Source organism: Phyllosticta citribraziliensis (assembly GCF_038025025.1).
Source record: "Phyllosticta citribraziliensis strain CPC 17464 chromosome Unknown J3D65scaffold_10, whole genome shotgun sequence".
Lineage (NCBI taxonomy): Eukaryota > Fungi > Ascomycota > Dothideomycetes > Botryosphaeriales > Phyllostictaceae > Phyllosticta > Phyllosticta citribraziliensis.
Window position 1 is genome coordinate 1,590,818 of NW_027117347.1, and position 19,944 is coordinate 1,610,761.

The 19,944-nt window shown below is 57.6% G+C and overlaps 5 protein-coding genes across 5 annotated transcripts; 2 read left to right on the forward strand and 3 right to left on the reverse strand.

The window, feature by feature from the left end:
* Positions 1-972: 972 nt before the first annotated feature.
* On the reverse strand, positions 973-2,182 carry J3D65DRAFT_77304 (glycosyl hydrolase catalytic core-domain-containing protein). The gene has a single exon (XM_066804179.1). It carries the CDS (start codon positions 1,898-1,900, stop codon positions 1,115-1,117), a length of 786 nt encoding a protein of 261 aa, XP_066652678.1. The 5' UTR covers positions 1,901-2,182; the 3' UTR covers positions 973-1,114.
* Positions 2,183-3,456: 1,274 nt separating this feature from the next.
* J3D65DRAFT_76970 (transmembrane amino acid transporter protein-domain-containing protein) lies at positions 3,457-5,644 on the reverse strand. The gene is made up of 5 exons (XM_066804174.1): positions 5,187-5,644; positions 4,977-5,134; positions 4,681-4,927; positions 4,272-4,630; positions 3,457-4,216 (listed from the first exon to the last, which is right to left on the reverse strand). Exons 1-5 carry the CDS (start codon positions 5,371-5,373, stop codon positions 3,785-3,787), a joined length of 1,383 nt encoding a protein of 460 aa, XP_066652679.1. The 5' UTR covers positions 5,374-5,644; the 3' UTR covers positions 3,457-3,784.
* Positions 5,645-8,190: 2,546 nt separating this feature from the next.
* On the forward strand, positions 8,191-9,876 carry J3D65DRAFT_77726 (uncharacterized protein). Its single transcript, XM_066804183.1, has one exon. The coding sequence runs from the start codon at positions 8,339-8,341 to the stop codon at positions 9,839-9,841; it is 1,503 nt and encodes a 500-aa protein (XP_066652680.1). The 5' UTR covers positions 8,191-8,338; the 3' UTR covers positions 9,842-9,876.
* A 1,604-nt stretch (positions 9,877-11,480) lies between these two features.
* On the forward strand, positions 11,481-13,588 carry J3D65DRAFT_634979 (uncharacterized protein). The gene is made up of 2 exons (XM_066801269.1): positions 11,481-12,938; positions 13,008-13,588. The coding sequence occupies exons 1-2, from the start codon at positions 11,890-11,892 to the stop codon at positions 13,087-13,089; spliced, it is 1,131 nt and encodes a 376-aa protein (XP_066652681.1). The 5' UTR covers positions 11,481-11,889; the 3' UTR covers positions 13,090-13,588.
* Positions 13,589-14,765: 1,177 nt separating this feature from the next.
* On the reverse strand, positions 14,766-17,135 carry J3D65DRAFT_605810 (uncharacterized protein; the record flags this gene model as incomplete). Its single annotated transcript, XM_066798376.1, has 3 exons — positions 14,766-15,154; positions 15,227-16,786; positions 16,838-17,135. 3 exons carry the CDS (start codon positions 17,133-17,135, stop codon positions 14,766-14,768), a joined length of 2,247 nt encoding a protein of 748 aa, XP_066652682.1.
* Positions 17,136-19,944: the final 2,809 nt, after the last annotated feature.

Below are 19,944 nucleotides of genomic sequence, written 5' to 3' on the forward strand. Positions count from 1 at the left end.
CACGACAGACCTGTCGACCGCACCAAGATGGCCGTCGGAGTTGAGCGCGCCTTTGTGCGCGCGGCAGCACGACACCCACGGGCTTCTCGAACTCTTTGGCGGCCGTTTTGTGCATCGCGCTCCCGTCCGACGTCAGCAAGCAGGCGACGACAGCAACAAGGACGCTACGTCCGCCAGCAGCAAAGCGCGCCGAAGCCGTCGCCGCGCCGCTTGAGTCGACGCAATGCCCGGCGCATCATTGCGATGCGGTCGCGAGCGGGGTCTTGGCTGCATGCGGGGTTGCAGCAACCTTGTTATTCCCTGTACCCCGTTACCCCATGGGGAAGCTGAGATGAAAAGACGCATGATTGGGCGCATCGGTCCAGCCTGCACCGAACTGCGGGCCTCCTCTTTTTTGGATTGACCTTCGGGGCGTTTTTGAAGACTCTTTGCTCGTATAGTGTGCGTGGCTAAAACCAGCCAATGCACGATGACTCGCGTGGAATGCGGATCGAATCTTCGTTGCATATAGGGCGACGTCAGACATGCTTGTTGAAGAGCAAGTTGGAAGCTTGTTGGGACTTCAGATGCGGAGCGAACCTGACTTGGTGTGGGGTGCGAGCGGATCGAGAAATCTTTGCTGAATGGGCCCTGGAACAAACTGCAAGTAAAATATGCTGTAGACGTCAATATATGTATGAGCTGTACATGAAGATGCCGCGGGCTATACACGTGCCAAAGTGACCACCAACTCCCGATGCCGCAGTGCCTCTAAAAGCCTGAAAATCAGCAAAGCACCACACAGCTTCAAGTTCACCACTCACTTCAAGAATTTTCACCCCGCGCCCCATTAGCAGACCAAAAACAGACCCGCATGAAACAGGCCTGCCAACACGACGACAATTGTCCAGCCATCAAACGTGCCAATACGCCCAGCCGCGCCCTTGGGCTTGACATTGGTCGCACTGCCACCGAGATACCAACTCCCAATGTCCGTCAGTTTGCCCTGCTGGTTCAACATGGCAACATTCGGACCGACATTGCTCACGTCGCTGCGGAATGAGCCAAAGTACGAGTACCGCGTGACGTTGCTGGATTGGTGTTAATAGTATGCAAAAGGACAAGGGAAATTTACTCACGTCAGTCTGTCCAGATACTCGATGCTCTGGTTGAAGAAGGTCTGCGTCGTCTTCAGATCCTCCTCGGCCAGCGCAAACTCCGTCACCCACACCTCAGACATGTTTGGATACGTCGCCATGACCTGGCCGAGGTGGCTCGCCAAGCCCTCAAAGTTGCCGTAGTAGTGCACGGGGATGAAGTCTGGATGGCAGCCGCCCGCGCACTCGGAGAAGAAGTTTTGCAGCCAGGTGAATCCAGTCGGGGCACTCGTGACGGCCGGCGCGCCCACCTTGACCCCCTTCTTGCGCAGCGGCTCAATCTGACGCTTCCACGTGCTGGCCGCCAGATCTGCCGGCACATTGCTGCCACCCGTCGAATGGCCTCCGTCGGGCTCGTTGAAAGCAAGCACGTGCGTGATGTTGCGTCCATCATCAAGCAGCTTCTCAACCGCGTCCAGAAACGTCGTCGATGTGTCTTCGTCAGAAGCACCCCACAGCATGGGCACAAAGTTCAACGACGTATTGTCGTACAGGTCCGTCTCGGCGTAGCCGTAGTTGTAGTACCATGTGAGGTCCGAGCCATTGTCGACAAAGATTTCGCCATCATCCGGGTGCTTCGAGCTGGGGACATAGACGAGGCCGCGCTTCGAGGACCGCGTCGCTGATCCTGTCCCGATGAGTGCGAAAAATGCTGCCGCGAGAAGCAAGGCGTGGAGACGGCACAACATTATGGGGAAGAAGCAGGAGAAAAGACGCTCGAAGAAATGTGGACCGCGATACAGTGGAGTGCAGCTGGTAATCATACAATGATAGGATCCAGGGCGGATGGACGTATGACGTCGCAAACGCTGGTTCGTCCGGGGCTGTCCTGCACGTCAGCTAGGAGAAGGCGACGAATTCGGAAAATCTGCCAGGCACGAAAAACCGGTTGCAATCCCGGATCTCTGTTTATATTCCAAACAGCAAAGGCATAGACGACGACGACGACGACGAGACTAAGAGAGACGGAAATAGACTTGGCGATATTGAATCTATAATTTCAAGACGGGAGACGAGACGAGCTGAAGAAGGAAAAAATCAAGAACAGCAGAGAATGGCTGCTGTCTTCAGCCAGCCCAGCAAGCGACGAGCCACCACCGGCTGCCGGCAGCCGAGACGCCATGGCGAGGCGGATGCGCAGTCTAGACGCGCCGGAGCTCCTGGCTGGGGAAAAGCGCAAGTCCAGGAGAGCGTCTGCGAATGAGGTAGTGCGCGAAGAAGAAACGGTCCCGTAGATGAGCTGGGGCGTGGCGGGTAGCAGCAGCGCCAATTCACCACATTTGCCGAAAAGCGAAGTGCAGTGGAGGCGGAGTGTGGACAAAGACGCCTTTAAAAGTTGGTTGAGCATGGCATCCGCTGGGCGCTTATAAATGCATCACCGTCGGAATCGCGATAGGTGTGTACCTTAGGCTCTGGTGTTGTTGGCGGGATGAAGGGGGCAAGTCGGCTCGACTCGCCTGGCTTGTGAGCTGGGGCCTTCGCGTCCGTCGGCCAAGTCTCCGTTGTAGGGCAACCACAGCCGCACCCTGGCGACGTCACACGCGACATCACCACCGACGTCTTTTTCGCACGGCGGGTGGAGGCGATCGTCTTGCTCTGACAAACTGCAAACACCACGCCTGCGCGAGCTGCGGACCACCGAAGCGTCGCGCGCCGACTTGCGCGGTGGCGACGTCGTATCGCCGAATAACCCGGTGGACTGATCTGTTGTCCTCCACCCACCTGGCACACTGAGCCCCGCTGTCTACTCACTACCCAGCGGTTTCCATTTGCAACGGAAAAGGACTGGAAAGAGGTGGCCGCAGGGTAGGCCACCTTCTCCAACATCATGGCGGGGCGCTTTGCGGGGAATTTGTGAGTAATGAAGAGTCGCGCTGGACAGCTGCTCGGTGAATTTACAAATAAGTCGGGAAAGGGATCACGAACGAGCGGTAGGTCTGGAGCCTTGCATAGGCTGCCGGTTGTTGTACGTAAACGAAACGCTGTTGGGCGCGCAGGTTGCATGGCCTGGAGGACCAAGAAAGAAGTACCGCTGCAGCACGTGAGTTGACATGGACGACTAAATTTGAATGTCCATTTTGGGCAATAGAAGACGCGCTATAGGTGTAGGAGTAGACAGCTTGGATGCGCCAAGCCTTTTCCCGACCTTGTTGAGGTCAATCGAGCGGCCATCACCTGCTCATCTCCAAGTCAAACAGGACTGCACCAAGGCCAATGAGATGCGGTCCCCAGGGATGAGCTACTCCAAGTTACTCGTACCGCCAATATCACTATGGTCGACGGCTCGTCCGACTATCAATCATACATGGCACCAGCAGCCAATGCAGCTAGACCGGCGCGCTACCAATGGATCAAGCAACGACGACCTCAAGCACGATATCATCGTGACAAAGGCGCAACAAGACGCAACTGGGAACCCATGGTTCAGCACTGTGAGCACGCATATAAGACAGGCAGGGAATAACTGTGAATTCATATTTCATCTTCATTCGTCAAAAAGTCTTGTGGGTATATAACCAGTATAATAGCCCGCCAGGTCGCGCAAGAGGGGAAAAAGATCGTAAAAAGACAACACGCCGCTTTCTCCGGATTCGTTAATCAAGGAAAACCAAAGAAACAACTCCGCTTCGTAGCAAATGGAAGCATCCTCACGACTGCGAGTTGTCGGCGCAGCTCCAGCTGGCACCGCTCGAGTCGTCATGCAGGGCCTTGCCGGACGCGTACAGACCCAGGCCGCAAATGGCGGCGCCGATGAGAATCAGACCGACGGCGGCTGCAAAGGCGGCGATGCGCTTGGGTCCGGAAAAGTAGTCGCCCCTGTACACGTGCAGCCACATGATGCCGCCGAGCGCATAGCTGAAGAGGGACGCGAAGAGCGACGAGACGAAGCCGAGCAGGTTGCTGAAGTTGGGGATGCTGGCGGCGATGATGAACGAGACGACGCAAATGGCGGCGTCGATACCGAGCCACGAGGCCGTGGCGACGAAGCCACGAGAGTGCAGGTAGGGCGTGCCCTTGAAGATGCGCAGGTAGAACGACTTGCACGACAGGTGGCCGAAAATGACACCAGCGATGATGATCTGGTTCGCCATTAGTTCTAGCGCTTAATCGGGATAGGGTTTGTAGCCTTCTTACCGTGGGGAGGGCAATGCCGTAGGCGATTTTCCGGACAAGGAACCCAGTGCTACCAAGCGCGGGTGCGGTGACCATGTCACCGGCGTAGCGGTAGACGACGACCGCCACGATGACGTACAGGATCGTGTTGACAATCTGCAGCATAGCCAGGGATTTGGGAAAGTCTCTCGGGTCCTTGAGCTCGGAAATCAGGGCGGGGAACGAGTTGTGGCAGGCAAAGGCAAAGACGACATTGGTGGTCTCGAGCATGCCTGCCGGGAACGAAGGGTGGGCGAATCCGGTAATGTGAGCGTTCGGCTTGGGAGAAACACCAAGGGCGATCATGGTGAGAACAACGGCGGAACCGATGCTAAGCGCGGCTGCGTGGCGGTTAGGCATCATTCCAACTCGAGAGCGCGGCTCAACTTACAGGCGATCGAAAAGTACGACACATTCTTCAGGGTCCTCGGGATCAAGAACAGGAAGAAGACAATCACCGCGACAACACCCCAGACAAGAGTGCAAGTGCCGTGCTCGGTAATTACGTTGAAGCAAATCATGAACGTGAGGACGTGACTGGCCATGCAGAAGATGTTGAAAATGTTGTACGCAAGTCCAACAAGCTCCTGGCCCCACGCTCCAAAGATGATGCCACCGACATCTGCAACGTTGTTGATCTGTCTCGGTCAGTCAAAGATTCCGTAAACGCAAAAAGTTGACACGTACGAAGGGGTACTTCATCTTGAAAACATAGTACAGGTAACCCGAGTAAGTGGTAATCAAGCAGAGACAAAGCAAAACGATGAGACCGGGTCCCAGACCAATCGCCTTCATGACGGCAGGAAGGGAGAGAATTCCAAGGGAAATGTTTTCGGCAATCATGACTGGGCAAGTCAGCACAGGGATGAGATGTTGACATGTCAATTCAAGACGTACCCATGCCAGCCTGCCACCAAGCCATGGTCTTGTACTTGACTTCGGCACTGGCTTCGTCGCCAAAAACGTCGACTTCGCCCTCGACCTTGAAGGTTGGTGCCGCTTCGCTGTCATTTTCCGGCGTGAAGGAGGATTCCTTTTCCTTGGTCACGTCGTCCGGGTGGTGAATCTTCTCGGGAGCTTCCATCTTGCCAAATGCGTGTCGTTGTTCGTGTGCGGAGCGGATGAGGAGAGGATCAAGGATTTTGAGCAGCTGGAGAAGCGACTAGGGCTTACTAGTGCCGGCCCCACAGAAGACACGGCAGACACGTGTTCGAGAGAGGAAGAAGGTGAGTAAAGGTTGGGGTACGCCAGAAGCTGTCGGCTGGGAAGTCGCGTTAAATGTGGAGGGCGACAAAGGCCCGCCGTCCTGGCTTTGCCCACAGAATTGGCTAATTATCTGGGTGATGCTATCTTTCAGACGTAATCGAGCTCGAGCTGGTTGGGGGAAGGCGCCGGTACAAAACTGGCCTCTGCGTGAGAATTCTGCTGGTTCCCTGGTTGAGCTCGCTTCAGTTATGTAAAAGAAAGCAAGGTTCAACGGCGCAGACCCACCATTTAGGAGCCCATTGCCACGCTAATGGGACGGCTATCTCAAAAGATCTCATGATGCGCGCAAGAACTGGGGAACTCGTCGAGACACTGCTTTCAGGGTCTCTTAAGCACACGATGATGCGAGAGACGGCCTCTGGCAGGTCAATGTTGGTCATGGTGGCGCATCGTAGCCGTCGTAGGGCTGTGAGGCGCTTTTCCTGTTCCTTTTTGTCGGTCCGAAGCCGTGCGGGAGGGCCCGAATTCGGGACCGATACCGTCACCGCCCGTGTTGCTCCGGATGCTGCCGACCTGGACTGAGATGGCTAACGCAGTTGAGGAGGGTATCTGCGCTCGTGACGCCTCCGGCGAGCCTCAAAAGGCCGTATTGATCTCCTCACGTGGGAGTTGACGGTGTTTGGGTGCGGATTCGGCATCTGGCCTCTGCTTTTTTGCCCTCCGCCCGACCAGGCCACCCATTGCCCCTTTGAGAGACGCCGACGTCAAATGCTCATCCGTTCTCCTTGGGGTCCAACGACGTTGCGGGATTGTGGGATGCAAGACCACACAACCCCGGGTGATTCCCGGTCAATGTTGTGCGGATTCCCCAGGGCCGACCTGACCTTTCTCCACCGAGACTCTCCACAGACTAAATCCGAAGCGGGCTTCAGGGGATGGCTGGCTTGCACTCTCCAGACTCGAAGCGGATCGTGTATAATTGGCAGCGGGAGACCTAAGTTTCAACAAGACTCGTCGAGATGTTCTGGAGCAAAGTTGAGCCGGTCATGGCAAGTCGGCGATGGCTCTCGGCTACGGAGCGCTGGCCATCAGCGTGTTCTGGAACGGACCAGCCGCATCTGTTTGTCCGTGGGTATTCAAAGTCCGGCAGCCTTTTCCGTCATCGCGCCAGCAAAACGCCGGCTCTCTTGCGCTACATGAGCCTTCATCATCGTCACAGTACCGCGTCAGCCAGATGAAATCCTGCCCCTTTGGCTCGACTCGTGTTCTTGACGCGAGTCTGTCGGACTGATCGACCAATACATTGGGTCGGTGATCGACTGTCTGCAGGGAATTCGGCTTGATCTCCGCCTTGAGAAGGAAAGTCGTGTCCACTGCTTGCTGTTTCGACCGTGCGGGGTATTGGAGTCGTTCCAAGTCAATGACGGAGGGGCCACGCTTTGTCGGACCATGGGCGTTCCGGCCTACCGAATATGACGGGCATGCAGAGTAGCACAATAGTAATGAAAAAGTCTTGACATTCGTATGTACGACATGGTCCGGTTTGCGTCAAAAACTGGCTGCGCCGCATAAATAAGATGGGCTCGAGTGGATTATAATGTGAAACAAGCTATCTCTTATCATGGCCGTAAAGTGATGACACCCCAGGCTCTTTATCTTGGGCGGTCCGGGGATCTCGAGTCGAGATACGCACAGTCGAAGACGGGACTTGTCTTAGCTTGGCGGCTACCAATGTTCACATCAAAAGGCCCGGTGCCGTCGAACACGGTTGTTTGCTGAGCTCGTGTCGGGGAGCTCCGTAACACGGCAAGTCATTCTTTTGCGCCGAGCAGATTTGGAAAGTGATGAGAAAGAGCGTTTGGTGGTGTAGTTATCAAGCATCCAAGAATTGAGGGGCGAGAGTAATCACCGCTGACAAATTTCAGTGGGCATCGCTTGCTGTTGGTAAACGCCGAATGCAAAGACTGACAAAATCAATCAATGATGCCGAGCCAGGAATTGTGAGCCACAACGAAGGACGAAATGACATAGCGACGGTACTTTGAGCGACATGGTGGTGCCGGTGCGTGTCGTGTTATTGTGACGGGCAGACGTCCGGGGTGACGCCGCTAGCGAAGTGAGGTACGGATGAGTCATCAGAAGGCTCTTGGCGCCAACAGCCGTCGAGTCCCCAGCCTCCCGCCTCCTCAATATCATCCATCACCACACGTCGTCCCGTCCGACCGTGCATCATCTCCATCTCCAACCCACCATCCACGACCTACCTCGGCCTCCTTCACGTCGCTCCTCCTCGCCTGCGCTTCGGTTCCCCCTGGTCATCGAACCACCTCGGGGTCTTTCTCTGTGGCGGTCTGGTTTGACGCGGCACAGGCTACTCCCAAAGACACTCGACGGCGGCTCGGTCGTCGACCTCTGACGTCGTCGACTGCTCCTTGACTTGTCATTTGCGGCAGTTGGCTTGTCGCTTTGCGCTCTGACTACCCCCAGAGGTTTTCCACGGCGGTCCGGTTCGTTGCCTGCGGTTGGATTCGCGTCCCTACGATACATTGTGAACTGTCCCCGGGATCCTTCGTAGCGGTTTGGCTGCCATTGCGGTGGTTACCCTCGATAGGCATACCTGCGCGGCGCAACTCCCTCTGTTGAGTCTGGTGACGGCGCTCGCTTCTTTTCCGCCTCGACTTCTGGATGACAACCGGCCTGCCCGAGTGAAGCGCCCATCGTTGGAGCACTTAGTCCTAAGTATCATCACATTAGCTCTCTGATCTCATTTGGATTCCTGTGTCTTCGTGCTTGGTTTTGCTTTGTCTGAACATTCTCTCTTGTCCTTTTCATATCGTATCAACATGAGTGGTGGATTTTTTGATCTTGTCAACGAGCGAGTCTTTGCGGTGTGGGAGGACAGTGTTGATGGTATTCAGAGTCTTGGTTCATTATCGCCTATCAATAAGAACGATCCCGGACTCACTTTCAAAGTCGGATTCGACGGTCAGCAGATTCTGCTTCGCTTTTCTATAAATGTGTCTTTTAGGACATCTGGCCGCGACGAGCGGAGGGAGCTCTTTCTCGTGCTGCCCGTCAAGGCGTTTTTTACACAGAGTAGCCCACCGCTAAAGGTTGACGACCTCAGAACAACCGATATTGGTGCCATTGCACCCAAAGTTCATGACGCGGGTCTCTCCAACGCCGGACATGTTTTGCGGACCCAGTTCAGCCTTTCGGCACCAGGCCACGTCCTCATGCCCGTCACCAAAGCCCCTCGCCTGCGCCCAAGTACCTCGACGTCCCGCAAGATCCTCCTCGCCTTTCAGTCTCTGTCGCAGACGTCGGAGTTTAGCCTGTTCATAAAGCCCAGCGATTACGCACGCGTGGGCCTTCGGACGGTTTCCCAACACCTAAGCAATGCGGAGTCCCTAGTCGATTTTCAGCTCGACTTTTCGGAAATGTACAACGGCAAAGGGGCAGTTTTGATGGACTGGGACAGATGCGATTTGGGCCTCTCCATCAATGCAACTGCACCACCTCAATACGGACAGCAATCTCCGCCTCCACCGGTAACACCAGGGATTTTCCCCCCATCGATATTCGACAAGAGTTTTGTTACCCCCGGTGGAATCGAAAAACTGCCCTCTCCTCCGCCCTACCCCTACTCCACTCGACACGAGATACTCGTCCCCGAAAGTCCCCCTTTCGCCGCTGCGTCATCTCTCTGCAAGCCCAACTCGCCAGCTCCGCAGATCCCAGAGAAGCGCCGCTGTGCGTCCCCCGAACGCCCCGGCCCCACCAAGTACCCATGCCAAAGCAGCCCCGCAACCGCAGCGGCAGGCCGCACAAGCACGAGTTCAACAGCGGAGCTCATGGCAGCCTTCTCAGCCTGGCTAGCCAAAGCGCTCGTCATCAACGAGACGCTCTACAACCACTCGCAGCTGCAACCCCATTTCGGCGCGCTGGGGCGGCACGGCCGCAGCGGCGACGCCGCATCCTTCTTCACGACGCTGGCGCGCCTCGCCGCCGCCTTCTTCTACAACCCGCTCGACAGCCTGTCGGCCGCGCAGTTGGACGACCCCGCCGCGCGCGCCTTCGTGGCGGATATGCGGGCGTTTGAGACGTGGGTTTTGGGCGCGGGGCCGGTGGAGCACGTCAATGTTTTTGAGGACTTGCTTGAGATGGGCGGCGCGGCGAGGGAGGCGGTGCGGCAGGGGGCGGCGAGGCCTGGTGTGCTGCCAGGGGAGAAGGAGGAGGAGGTGCCCGCGGCGAAGGACGCGCTGGCGCGGTATCATCGGACGAAGGCGAGCTGTGTGGCGTTTTTGATGATTTACGCCAGGACAGACGACGGAGAAGGGGAGTGACAGACTTGGATTGGAATTGGGTGTCTTCTTCGCTATATACCACCATCTTAACTTATTTTTTTTAGCCTCTACTACCTTACTGCCGTCCTTTGTGGTTCTTGCGATTGTGATGTCACTGTTTGCAAGCGACCCGACGAGCCGTGGTTTCGGCACCCTCTCGCATGACATGTGTGATGCCATGCTCCTTGACAAACGGTGACAGCAGACAGGGCAGGTTTGACACCCGCGGCATGAAGGGACGAGCACGGCGCATAGGGCATTGGGCGTGTGTCCAGGCGAGGCGAGAGCAGTGTGTAGATAAATGAAAGGAGCTGCGCATCACTGGACAGCAACGCTGCAACATCAAGAGTATGCATACATACATAGCTGAATTCCCTTTCGGAAGCGGAGCACCGCGGTCTGCTTGCTTGGTTAGCATCTCTCCCCATCAGCACTATCCGCACTCCCAGTTTGAATGGACACCAGGCGTCGCAAGAAGCGCTGCACTCGCTCACCCCACCCCCACACCACACGAGTCTCTCTCTCCAGCGCCGCACCTCCGCACCCCTCCTCGCTCTCTCGTGCAAAAGCTATGGTCGCGGACGCCAGCATCGCATCGCGATACGAGGCCGCCGCCGCAATCCAGTCGCGATTGCTTTCGGCCGAAAGAATGACAGAGAGAGAATAGTGCGACACTAGAATGGCGGCAGAAGACGGGAGTGCGTCGACTTGCCTAATGGGGCCGCCGCCCAGGCCGTTGACGCAGCGGGAGGAAACCTTGGCCATGGACTCGGGTGCCGGCGCGCGCGGCGGGTTTGACTAGGAGGGCTGTTGCTATGCGTTTGGAGGTGTCTGGACGGAGTGGTGATGGAGGAATGCACGGCCTGGCTATGGACTGTGGAATGCTTGTGCGGTGCTTGAATGTTCGCTTCTGCTTTTGAATTTGAGACATGTCTTGCCTTGTGAGAAACGGGATGATGGGAGGAATCCCAGCGAGCAATGATTGCGCGCTCTCTAGACGCCGTTTTACGTGTAGTGATGGGGTCAATTGTGGTGGTCATGGGATCGAGAGAGACCAGTCCACCCAGCGCAAGGAACTGAGACCCACGGTTGCATTTATCCACCACAGGCACGGCGGCGGCTGATGTACAGCCTGACGTATGCCCAGCGTCGTCTGTCCCTGACACCGTCTAGTCCTTGTCCCGGTCGACATCAGCTCAGGAACACCAGCCAAGTAAGTGGTGGAGAGGCGCACTCACAGTGAGCACGTCTTCCAGCCAGCCGCCCCTCAGCGTGGCAATGCTATGCTCCCCTCCGCTGCCGCCGCAATGAGGACGTGACCGGGATCATGGGCAGCCCAGGCGCACGCTGCCAGGGGAAAAAGCGGCAGCTAAGGTACGGTACCCAGTCAAGCGGGCTGGCGGGGGGCAAGGTGAGAAAAGAATAGCAGCAACAATAATGCTGCCACACGCCACTTTCGACGTTGCACGCCGGCCAATTGCAGGTTTGAGGGCCTGAGGCTGCTCGAGCTGCGCGGATGCGCCGGCAGCCAAAGGTTTGGGAGACGGAGTATGGTTTGCTACCTACCTATCTAAGGTACAGACAGTGGCGGAGGTTTAGGTAGCTCATCGGATCGGACCCTTGCTGCTACTCCCGCACTCCCCTCGCCGATCACCTCCACCATACTGAACGAACTGCACCTCGACTTGACCCCATTGACTGTCCCTCGATATCCATCGTTACACGCCCACCGCCTCCTCTCCACTCGGCACGCTGAGAACCAGGCACGCACGCCAACGCCGACCTGCCGTGCGACATTTGCTTCTCCAGTCGCTGCCACTCCGCCGCTAGCTCCGTCGCCCTCCTCGCTGCCACCACCCGCTCGTGCTCCCACCTCCCAGCGCATCACTCACTATACGGCGCCGCTGCGGCGGTTTGTCGCTGGACAAACGCCAGGCGCAATCCGACCTCGCCCTCGTCCTCGTCCCCACCGTACCCCTCCTCGCGCCGTCCGTTCCACTCGAGCACAGTGACCCCCCAATTGACGACACAACAATCCCGCGACCACCATGCCGACCTACCTCCTCCACGGCTTCCGCTGGCCGCGCAACCTCATCCGCATCCACATCATCCTGCAAAACCTCGACGACGCCGCGGCCGAGTGGCTCATGGCGCCCGCGACGACCAAGTGCCTGTACGAGAACCTCAAGGCGCTGCACCCGCAGCAGCTGACGGCGCTGCCCAAGCTGCGCTTCATCGAGCAGTTCGACCCGGAGCTGGCGCTGTCGACGCCGGGCGGCAACGTGCAGCCGTACGCCTACGTCGCCGACGTCGTCGAGGAGGTGCGCCTGGGCGTCGAGGTCGGCGACGTCATGAGCCGCGGCGTCGGCAACGAGGCGTGGGCCGCCCTCACCGAGCTGCGCGACCAGATTGCCCCGGGCGAGCGCGTCGGCTGGTTCGTCGTCGTGTGCCAGGATACGGAGCGGTATGCGCCCAAGGTGCAAGACGAGTTGTTGTTGGTTGACGGCGACGGCGACGGCCGCCGCGATGAGGGGTTGCGGCTGGTCAACGGGTCGGATGGCCTCGAGGCAGAGCAGCTCGACGTGCAGATGGCGGCGCTGAAAACGGACAGTAGTGTCGGTGTTGGGGTTGGGGCGGAGAGGCCGAAGACGACGGCGGCGGCGGCAGCGGCAGCGAAAAGCTTCATCATGAAGCGCAAGAGCAACCCCGAGATGCGGAAAACGGGCCTGTCCAACGGCGCCGACAGGCCAGCCTCCGCCGGCCACGGTGCCCACCACCACCACCACAACAACAACAACAATAACAACGGCGCCGACTCGAGCCGCCCCAATACGTCGAGCGGAGCAGAGACGACGGCGCTGCCGCCCCCGCAGCAGCAGCAGCGACAACAGCAGACGCGCAAGCACCCCAAAAAGATCCCCAGCACGCCGCGCATCCTCGGCGGCAAGAGCACCAGCAGCGTCAACAGCATGCCGCCGGTGCCCACGACGCCCTCGGTGATCAGCAGCGGCGGTGGCGCGCCGCCATTGTCGCCGCGCACGAGCGGCGTCAGGAAGTGGTTTGGCGGGCTGGGCGTGCCGCTGAAGAAGGCACGAAGGTTTGTTCTCCCCCTCCCTCTGGTTTGGACGCAGATTTGATGTAGCAGCCGGGCTGACGCGGGAAGCAGTCTCAAGGACCTGCGCAAGCTCGAGGCCGAAAAGGCAAAGGAGATGGCCATGCCGCCGCCGCTGCCGGGCACGGCTGTCTGAGTGGAGTGAGTGTACGTCGTCGATGGACAGAACGTGTCGCTGATCTTTTCTTTCCTTTCCTTCCTTTACTTTCTTTCCTAACCTTCCTTTTCTTTTCCTTGTCCTCTCTTTTCAGGGTCCAGGTCTGGCGCGTCTGGCGTTCATTCCCTTTCACCAACGGACGGGGCGAAAAATGCAATGGGAAAGAAATGGCTTCGCTGTGGTATGCTGTGTCGTGTCGTTTTGTCTGTTTATCTGGGCTGGGCTGGGTAGGCTACGCTAAGGTGCGCGTGGTGTGCTATGGGGTATGGGTGTTCTAGGCCGCCGGTATCGTCTCTTTTTCCCTTTCTTCCTCCCTTTTTCGTCTGTTCCTTTCTCCTCTACGGGACGCGTGCGTGCGTGCGTGCGTGCGTGGGGGGGAGACGACGTGTCGATGTATGTTTGATACATGTACAACGCAAATGATGCCATGTCTGTGCAGCGATGATGATGATGATGATGATGATGATGGGCGGGCAGGTCGTGGGTGGGTGGGTGGGTGGGTACGTAGGAGGCAAATACCGAGACGGAACGATCAAGTTCTTTTTTTTTTTTTTTTTTTTTTTTTTTTTGTTGCAGACAGACGTGCTTGCTGCAAGTATAACTGAGTGAAGCCTACATATGCTGTGGGCGGCGGCGCGGCACGAGACGAGACGAGACGGAGCGCGGCACGAGACGAGACGCGTTCAACCAGGACAGGAAAATAAGGGGTGAACGGACACTTGCGGGTGGGCGGGCGGGCGGGTGCGCGGATAGTGCGCTGGCAACCGCCCTCATATCAGGGGGGGCAGGGGCAAGGGCAGGGGGGGACCTGGACAGGGGTAACACCGCTGCTTACAAGGGAACCAAGTCAGGGGGCCGCAGGGGGAAACCTAGGCAGGGACGATAAGGGCAAGACGACACACACACACATTACACCGCAACAACAAAACCAGCACAGCACAGCACAGCACAGCAAAAGCGTTCAAGGTACATACTTACATACATCCATAGATAGGTAGGTAGGTAGGTAATAACATATCCAATGGCCTAGCTGCCTGGCTGCCTACTTTACATACGCCGCTCAATGATTAAGAGACAATGTGTCTACGCCCAAGAACGACAAGAAGAAGAAGAGGAAGAGAACGAGGGAGGTGGCCGAGAGCAAGGTGATCTAAGGGAGAAAGAGAGAGAGAGAGAGAGAGAGAGAGAGGCAGTAGCAACGAGACGAGACAAACGCATCGCATCTTGCATACAGACGACGCAAACAGATAGATGGACAAAGTGTTGCTTGCTGGTCGCAATGGAATGTGGTGGAATAATAAACGACGACGACGACGACGATGACGCCGACAATGACGATGATGAATGCACAAGCTCCAAAAACGGGAAAAGGACAAAAATATGGAGGCAACTAAGGTTGACCAGTAAATAGGCAGGTAGGTGGGAGGAGGTATCAGACAGATAATGACGACAACGACAACAACGAAAAAAACCCCCCATGGAAAAAAGCAGAGGCGGCAGACAGGCAAGCAATGCCATCAAAAAAAAATCCCTTTCCTTTTCACCCCTTTCATTCTCTCTCCCTCACACTCTCGCTTTCTCTCCTCCCCGCTCACTCTCTGACTCGCTCACGTTCTCTCGCCCCTCACCCACTCCCTCAACATCCCCCCCTCATCTCATCGATAACTATGCATCTGCATATCATTACCGCCGCTCTCAATATCCGGCAACCGCGGCGCGCGCTCCCGCGGCGGAGACCTGCTCCGGCTATCGGTGCCGCCACCACTCGGCGCATGGTGGTCGTCGGGCATGGGCGCCGCGCCGTGCAGCAGGTTCTCGTGCGACGTGCTGCGCGTGTGCGTGCCCGAGCCGTATGGCGAGGCGCCGGCGAACGGCGAGGGCGAGGGTGATGGTTTCGCGAGCCCTTCTTGCATGGGCACCGGGTCGTAGCCCTTGGCGTGCGCGATGATGCTGCCGCGCGCGCCCTTGTACTCGGTGGGGTCCATGAGCAGCGAGTTGCGCGCGTCGAGCGGCGTCAGGTTGTCGAGGTCGCGGTGGAGTTTTTCTGCGAGGTATGTTAGTGACGGATGACGGTGACAGAGGAAACTGGGGTTGAAAAATGGGGGTAGGGACGCACCTTGCTCCTTTCTCTTCTTGCGGTGCGGGTTCTCCTTGATGCAGACGATGATGGTGTTGATGAAGATGAGTATACCCAAGGCGCCGCTGAGCACCGACTGCATGACGATCAGAATCAGGCCGGTGATGGTCTTGGTCGTCTGCGCGATGCCCAGCTCCTCGACGAAGACGAGGACGCAAATGACCGACAGCACGCGGACCGTCTGGATGATGCAGTTGATGACGTTGCTCGACTTGAGCGTGTACGGCCGCGACCACAGCAGCAGCACCAGCATGATGGCCTCGATGATGAGCTGCGCGGCCGTCTGCGCGAGGCCGTGGCCATCGCCGGCGGCCAAGACGCAGCCCTTGGCAAACGAGTAGACAATGGTCGGTACAAACAGCCACCAGTAGCCCTTTTTGTAGTTTTCGTAGAAGAAACTGTATTTGCGCCAGGTTTCCTTGTCCTCAAACAGGCCGGAAACGTCGCCCTCGAGCTTCTTGTAGCGGTTGGCCTTGGACCAAATTTGCCAAGCAAAGAATCCCAGCACCGCCGTGAACATGGCCAGAGTCAAGCCGGCCAGGAGCTTGGCCGCCCAAGAGTCGCCGTTGGTGAATTGGTAGATGCAGTACAGAACCCACACGCCGTAGAGCAGCAGGATCAAGTTGGTGATGGTCTTGGCCAGCAGCCACCAGTAGCGCTTGCGGAAGTTGTGGAGCCTCTTCGGAAACGTGCCAAACAGGGCCCAGGTCTCCAGGATGACCTTGCACAGCAAAATGGCCACGGCAATGGCCGCAATGACAATGGCGAAAATCAACAGGACCGTCATGAACATGTTGGCCGAGGGAATGCTGAGCTCTTCGACGTAGCCCTTGATGCCGTTGACCATTTCCATGACTTCGCTGTCGTCGGAGCTGTTGCTCGAGCTCGAGCTGTTGGACGAGGTGGTGTCGTTGGTCTCGCTGCTGGCGCTGTAGTCGAGGGAATCGCGGGCAAAAAGGGACAGCGCCTCAAGACTGCGCTTGTAGACGTTTCCATTCGAGTCTGCGTGGACCAGGGTCGCGTTTCGGAGGTAGTCGTAGCTCGCAGCGGTAAGGTTGCCGCCAGTCAGTTTACGAAAATTGTCAATCGAGTTTTGCATGCTCGCCCAGGGAATCAGACCGCCAGCGAAGCCAAAGTTTTTGCAAAAACTCGTGTAGATGGACGGGTACTGGACGCTCATCATGCCGTCCATGGCCATGGACTGGAACCAGGTCATGACTTCGCCAAACTTGGGACTGGGACCGGCAGTGCCTGCGCCAGCACCGGCACCGGCGCTTCCGAGGGCTGACACGCCCGTCAGGACCAGGGCTCCGGCGGCGATTCCGGCGGCAACGTAGGTGACGGCGTCGACGCTCATGCTCTTGCCGTTGGTGACGGTCGACTGGATACAAGCCAGGTCGTCGCCACCGTCGACGGGCTTGAGCTCCATCTTGGCGGTTCCGTCCAGGTCGGGAATGGAAAAGGCAATGGAAGGAATTTCCGAGGCATAGTTGCTGGGGATGTCTTGCTCTCCAGAGGCGGCAAAGGTGCCCTTGGGGACTGGGCTTTGTTAGCTGGATGGGGTGGAGTCGCGGATTGGCGAATACGGACCTGGGCACAGTTGTTTGACATAATTGTCATTGTCGCAAGGATCAAACGTCTTGCTGTATACGACCCTCCCGTAGGCCGAGACCTCTATCGAGGCCGTGACGTTTTGCTCTTCGGTGCTTTCTCCTGCTACATTAAAGTCGACCTTGTTGGTGTTGCGGTTGTAGGTGACGTCCATCTTGGTGACCTGGATCGAGGCATTGGTCATGCAAGTGCTGAATCCGTTGGTCGAAATGGTGTCGCCGGCCAGGACGGCGGTTGGCAGGGCGGCGGCGCCGAGCAAGAGCAACGAGGACCACATGGTGGCGAGAGGGAGGAGAGGTGAGGATGGAGGTCGAGAGTGGTTGGCCGCGCGAGCGGACCTAAAGCTCGCAGGACACGCTCAGCAGGGACGAGGTGACACTGGCTCGGGGTATGATGTCGAGGGTCTGCCCAGGTCTCGGGCGGTGGGTGGGACCAGAGGCAGCTGGCTTAGTCGGTGGATGTGATCGCCGGCGGGTTTTGGTGGATGGGTATAGGGGTACGGGATGTCGTCGGCGGAGAGTTGGTTGGGAGAAAAGGGTGTACGAGGATGGCAAGCAAACGAGGGGACGAGTCTGGCGACTGCGTGGGTCGGGGGCTTGTTGAGGGAGGGTAGGAGACGGAGAGAAGAGAGAGCGAAAGGTTGTAGTAGGGAGCAGAGTGGGAGTTTCAGAGTTTCAAGGCGTCTTCGGCAAGCACGGCGGCTTTACTAGAAGGAGTGGGCGTCGCTGGCCGTAATGCGCAGGGCAGGGATTGACTGGGGCGGGGCGTCTGGGTCAGAGCTGTGAATGGTTAATCGTCAGCTCCACGGCCGCCAGTGGGCCAGTTCGTGCCGCAGGAAGTCCAGCTCCATGCATGCATCAGATCACGGGGATTGTGGGAGAGCGAGCTAGAGAGTGTAGACGACTGGAATATGGTTGGAGAGGGTGCCCGAAGCCGAAGCGTGGCCGGCGGCGTGCATCTTGGCCACGACCAGGCGCATGGGACTTGGGAGAACAACTGAACCAAGAGAACGGCGACAAGAGGGAGACTCCAGGAATGTCATTGTTCCAAACGGTCCAGAGTCCAGGCCCAGACCCAGACCGAGTGGCGCCAAAAATAGCGACGGCGAGCCCCTGAAGCCAAGAGGTCCCTGGTCGCTGGTCTTTCACCTGCACCGCCGCTTTTTCCTCATGTCGACAAAGAGTACGAGGGAGAGTGTTGTGGCTATGCTGCCATCCATGATCCGCTTCCGATCGACGAGTAGTAACCAGCCAGCCCTATCACAGTCGCAACTTTGACAGAGGGAATCCAGCTGCGCGGCTAACCTTAAGACGCGGCCGCTGCCAAAAGTCCGCCACGTGAAAGTGACAAGACGCCGCCGACGCCACTCAAAGAAAGGGTTTCAACGGCCTGCATCCTTGAAACCCCCAGCTTGGAGAACCAGACATCAACTCGATGGATCGATTGTCTTGTCTTGTCTTGTCTTGTGCCAGGGTTGCATTGCGCTGCGAGTCAGCAATACCACCCAACACGACCATCATCTTCACACCTGCGACACACCGTCTACGACCCATCTCACCCTCCCTTTTCTCTCCCTCTCCCTCTCCCTCTCCATCGTCGTCAGCCAGCCGGACGGCTCTCTCCGTTCTGAACTTGGCCTCGCAGCTCCCCCGACCGACGCGACTTCCTTAGCTGACTGGCCCTCCTCCGCCTGCGACCTGCCCCGACCGACCGACCAACCGACCACACAGCTGCCCGCGCGCAATCTCCCGCCCAATACTCTGCTCATTTCCGCCCGCCCACAAACAGAAGCAGTACAGCGACTGCCAGCAACAAAAATACTTTTAATAACCACCTACTCCAGACGACGATCGATTCTAGACTCGCGGCCACCATTTTCATCGGCCTGTGTCTCGATCGGCAGGCGACACTCGCCCTGCGGCAAGGGAGCCCGCCGCTCTTTTGCTTCCTGAGGACTGACGGCGGGCCGGCGGGCGCGGGCGGTAGGTAGGGTAGGGTAGCTCGACTAGTGTGTGCTAAGTACTGGCCAGGTACCCGCCACCACCACATCGCTGACTTCATGTGTTTTGCTTGCCTCTCGCCGCGTCGGCTCCTCCACAAAATGACGACTACTTGCATCTACGTACCATGGCCTTGTCGCCTCACTCACTCATTCACTCACTCGCTCATCCAGCCAGTCAGCCAGCGCCCTCGCTCGCTCGCTCGTATCCGCCTAGGAGTACCCAGCGCGAAACACCGAAACAGAAAAAAATCCGATGAATCGGACGGGGAAGAAGAAAAAAAAAAAAAATAGTCGCGGACCGCAGCCAATCACGGCGCGCGATCAGCACCTCTTCGTACTCGACAGGCTGGATCGGGCAGCGAGCACCGCCGCCACGGTGGCCAATCAGCGCGGGCGGATTAGTGCCGTGGTGCTCTCGTTTACTACCTACCTACGTATGTACAGGACTCCTGCTCCAAGTACGCGTGTATCTACAGTGTAACACTGGACATGCAGATGAGCGGTGGTGTACAGGTAAGGTAGGGTGTACAGCCGGCGCAGCCACCAGCACCGCCACACAACACCTCCCTCCCTCCCTCCCTCCCTCCCTCCCCATCTACCTGCCTGCCTGCCTGCCTCACAAATCACCCGCTCGCTGCACACAAAGCGCAAAGGGCACAAAAATGAAGGAACCCTGCCGCCACACTCTATATCGTGCTGCAAGGTACGTGTACCTTACATATATGTGCCGCCATGCTTCTCTGCGCCCTACGCCACAGCCACAGCCACAACCACGGCAGAGAGAGTCTGGCTAAAGTACACACTGTACATACTCACCCCAGGACACTGCCGGCAGCTAGCCGCGAAGCTTGGTAGAGTGGCACGGCAGGCACGGACGTCATATGGGTGATGTTGCTATTTCTGGCACACTTATTCGTCTATCCATCCATCTATTTGACCTTTGTCGTCGTTCTTTGTATAGAAGTGGAGGGGCGGGTACCGAGCGATCATCGAGGTAACAAGGCACTTGGTCGGAGAAGACCATGGTGGAGGAACGGAGCTTGAATGGACATCAAACCACACGAGCGGAATCAACATTTCAAGT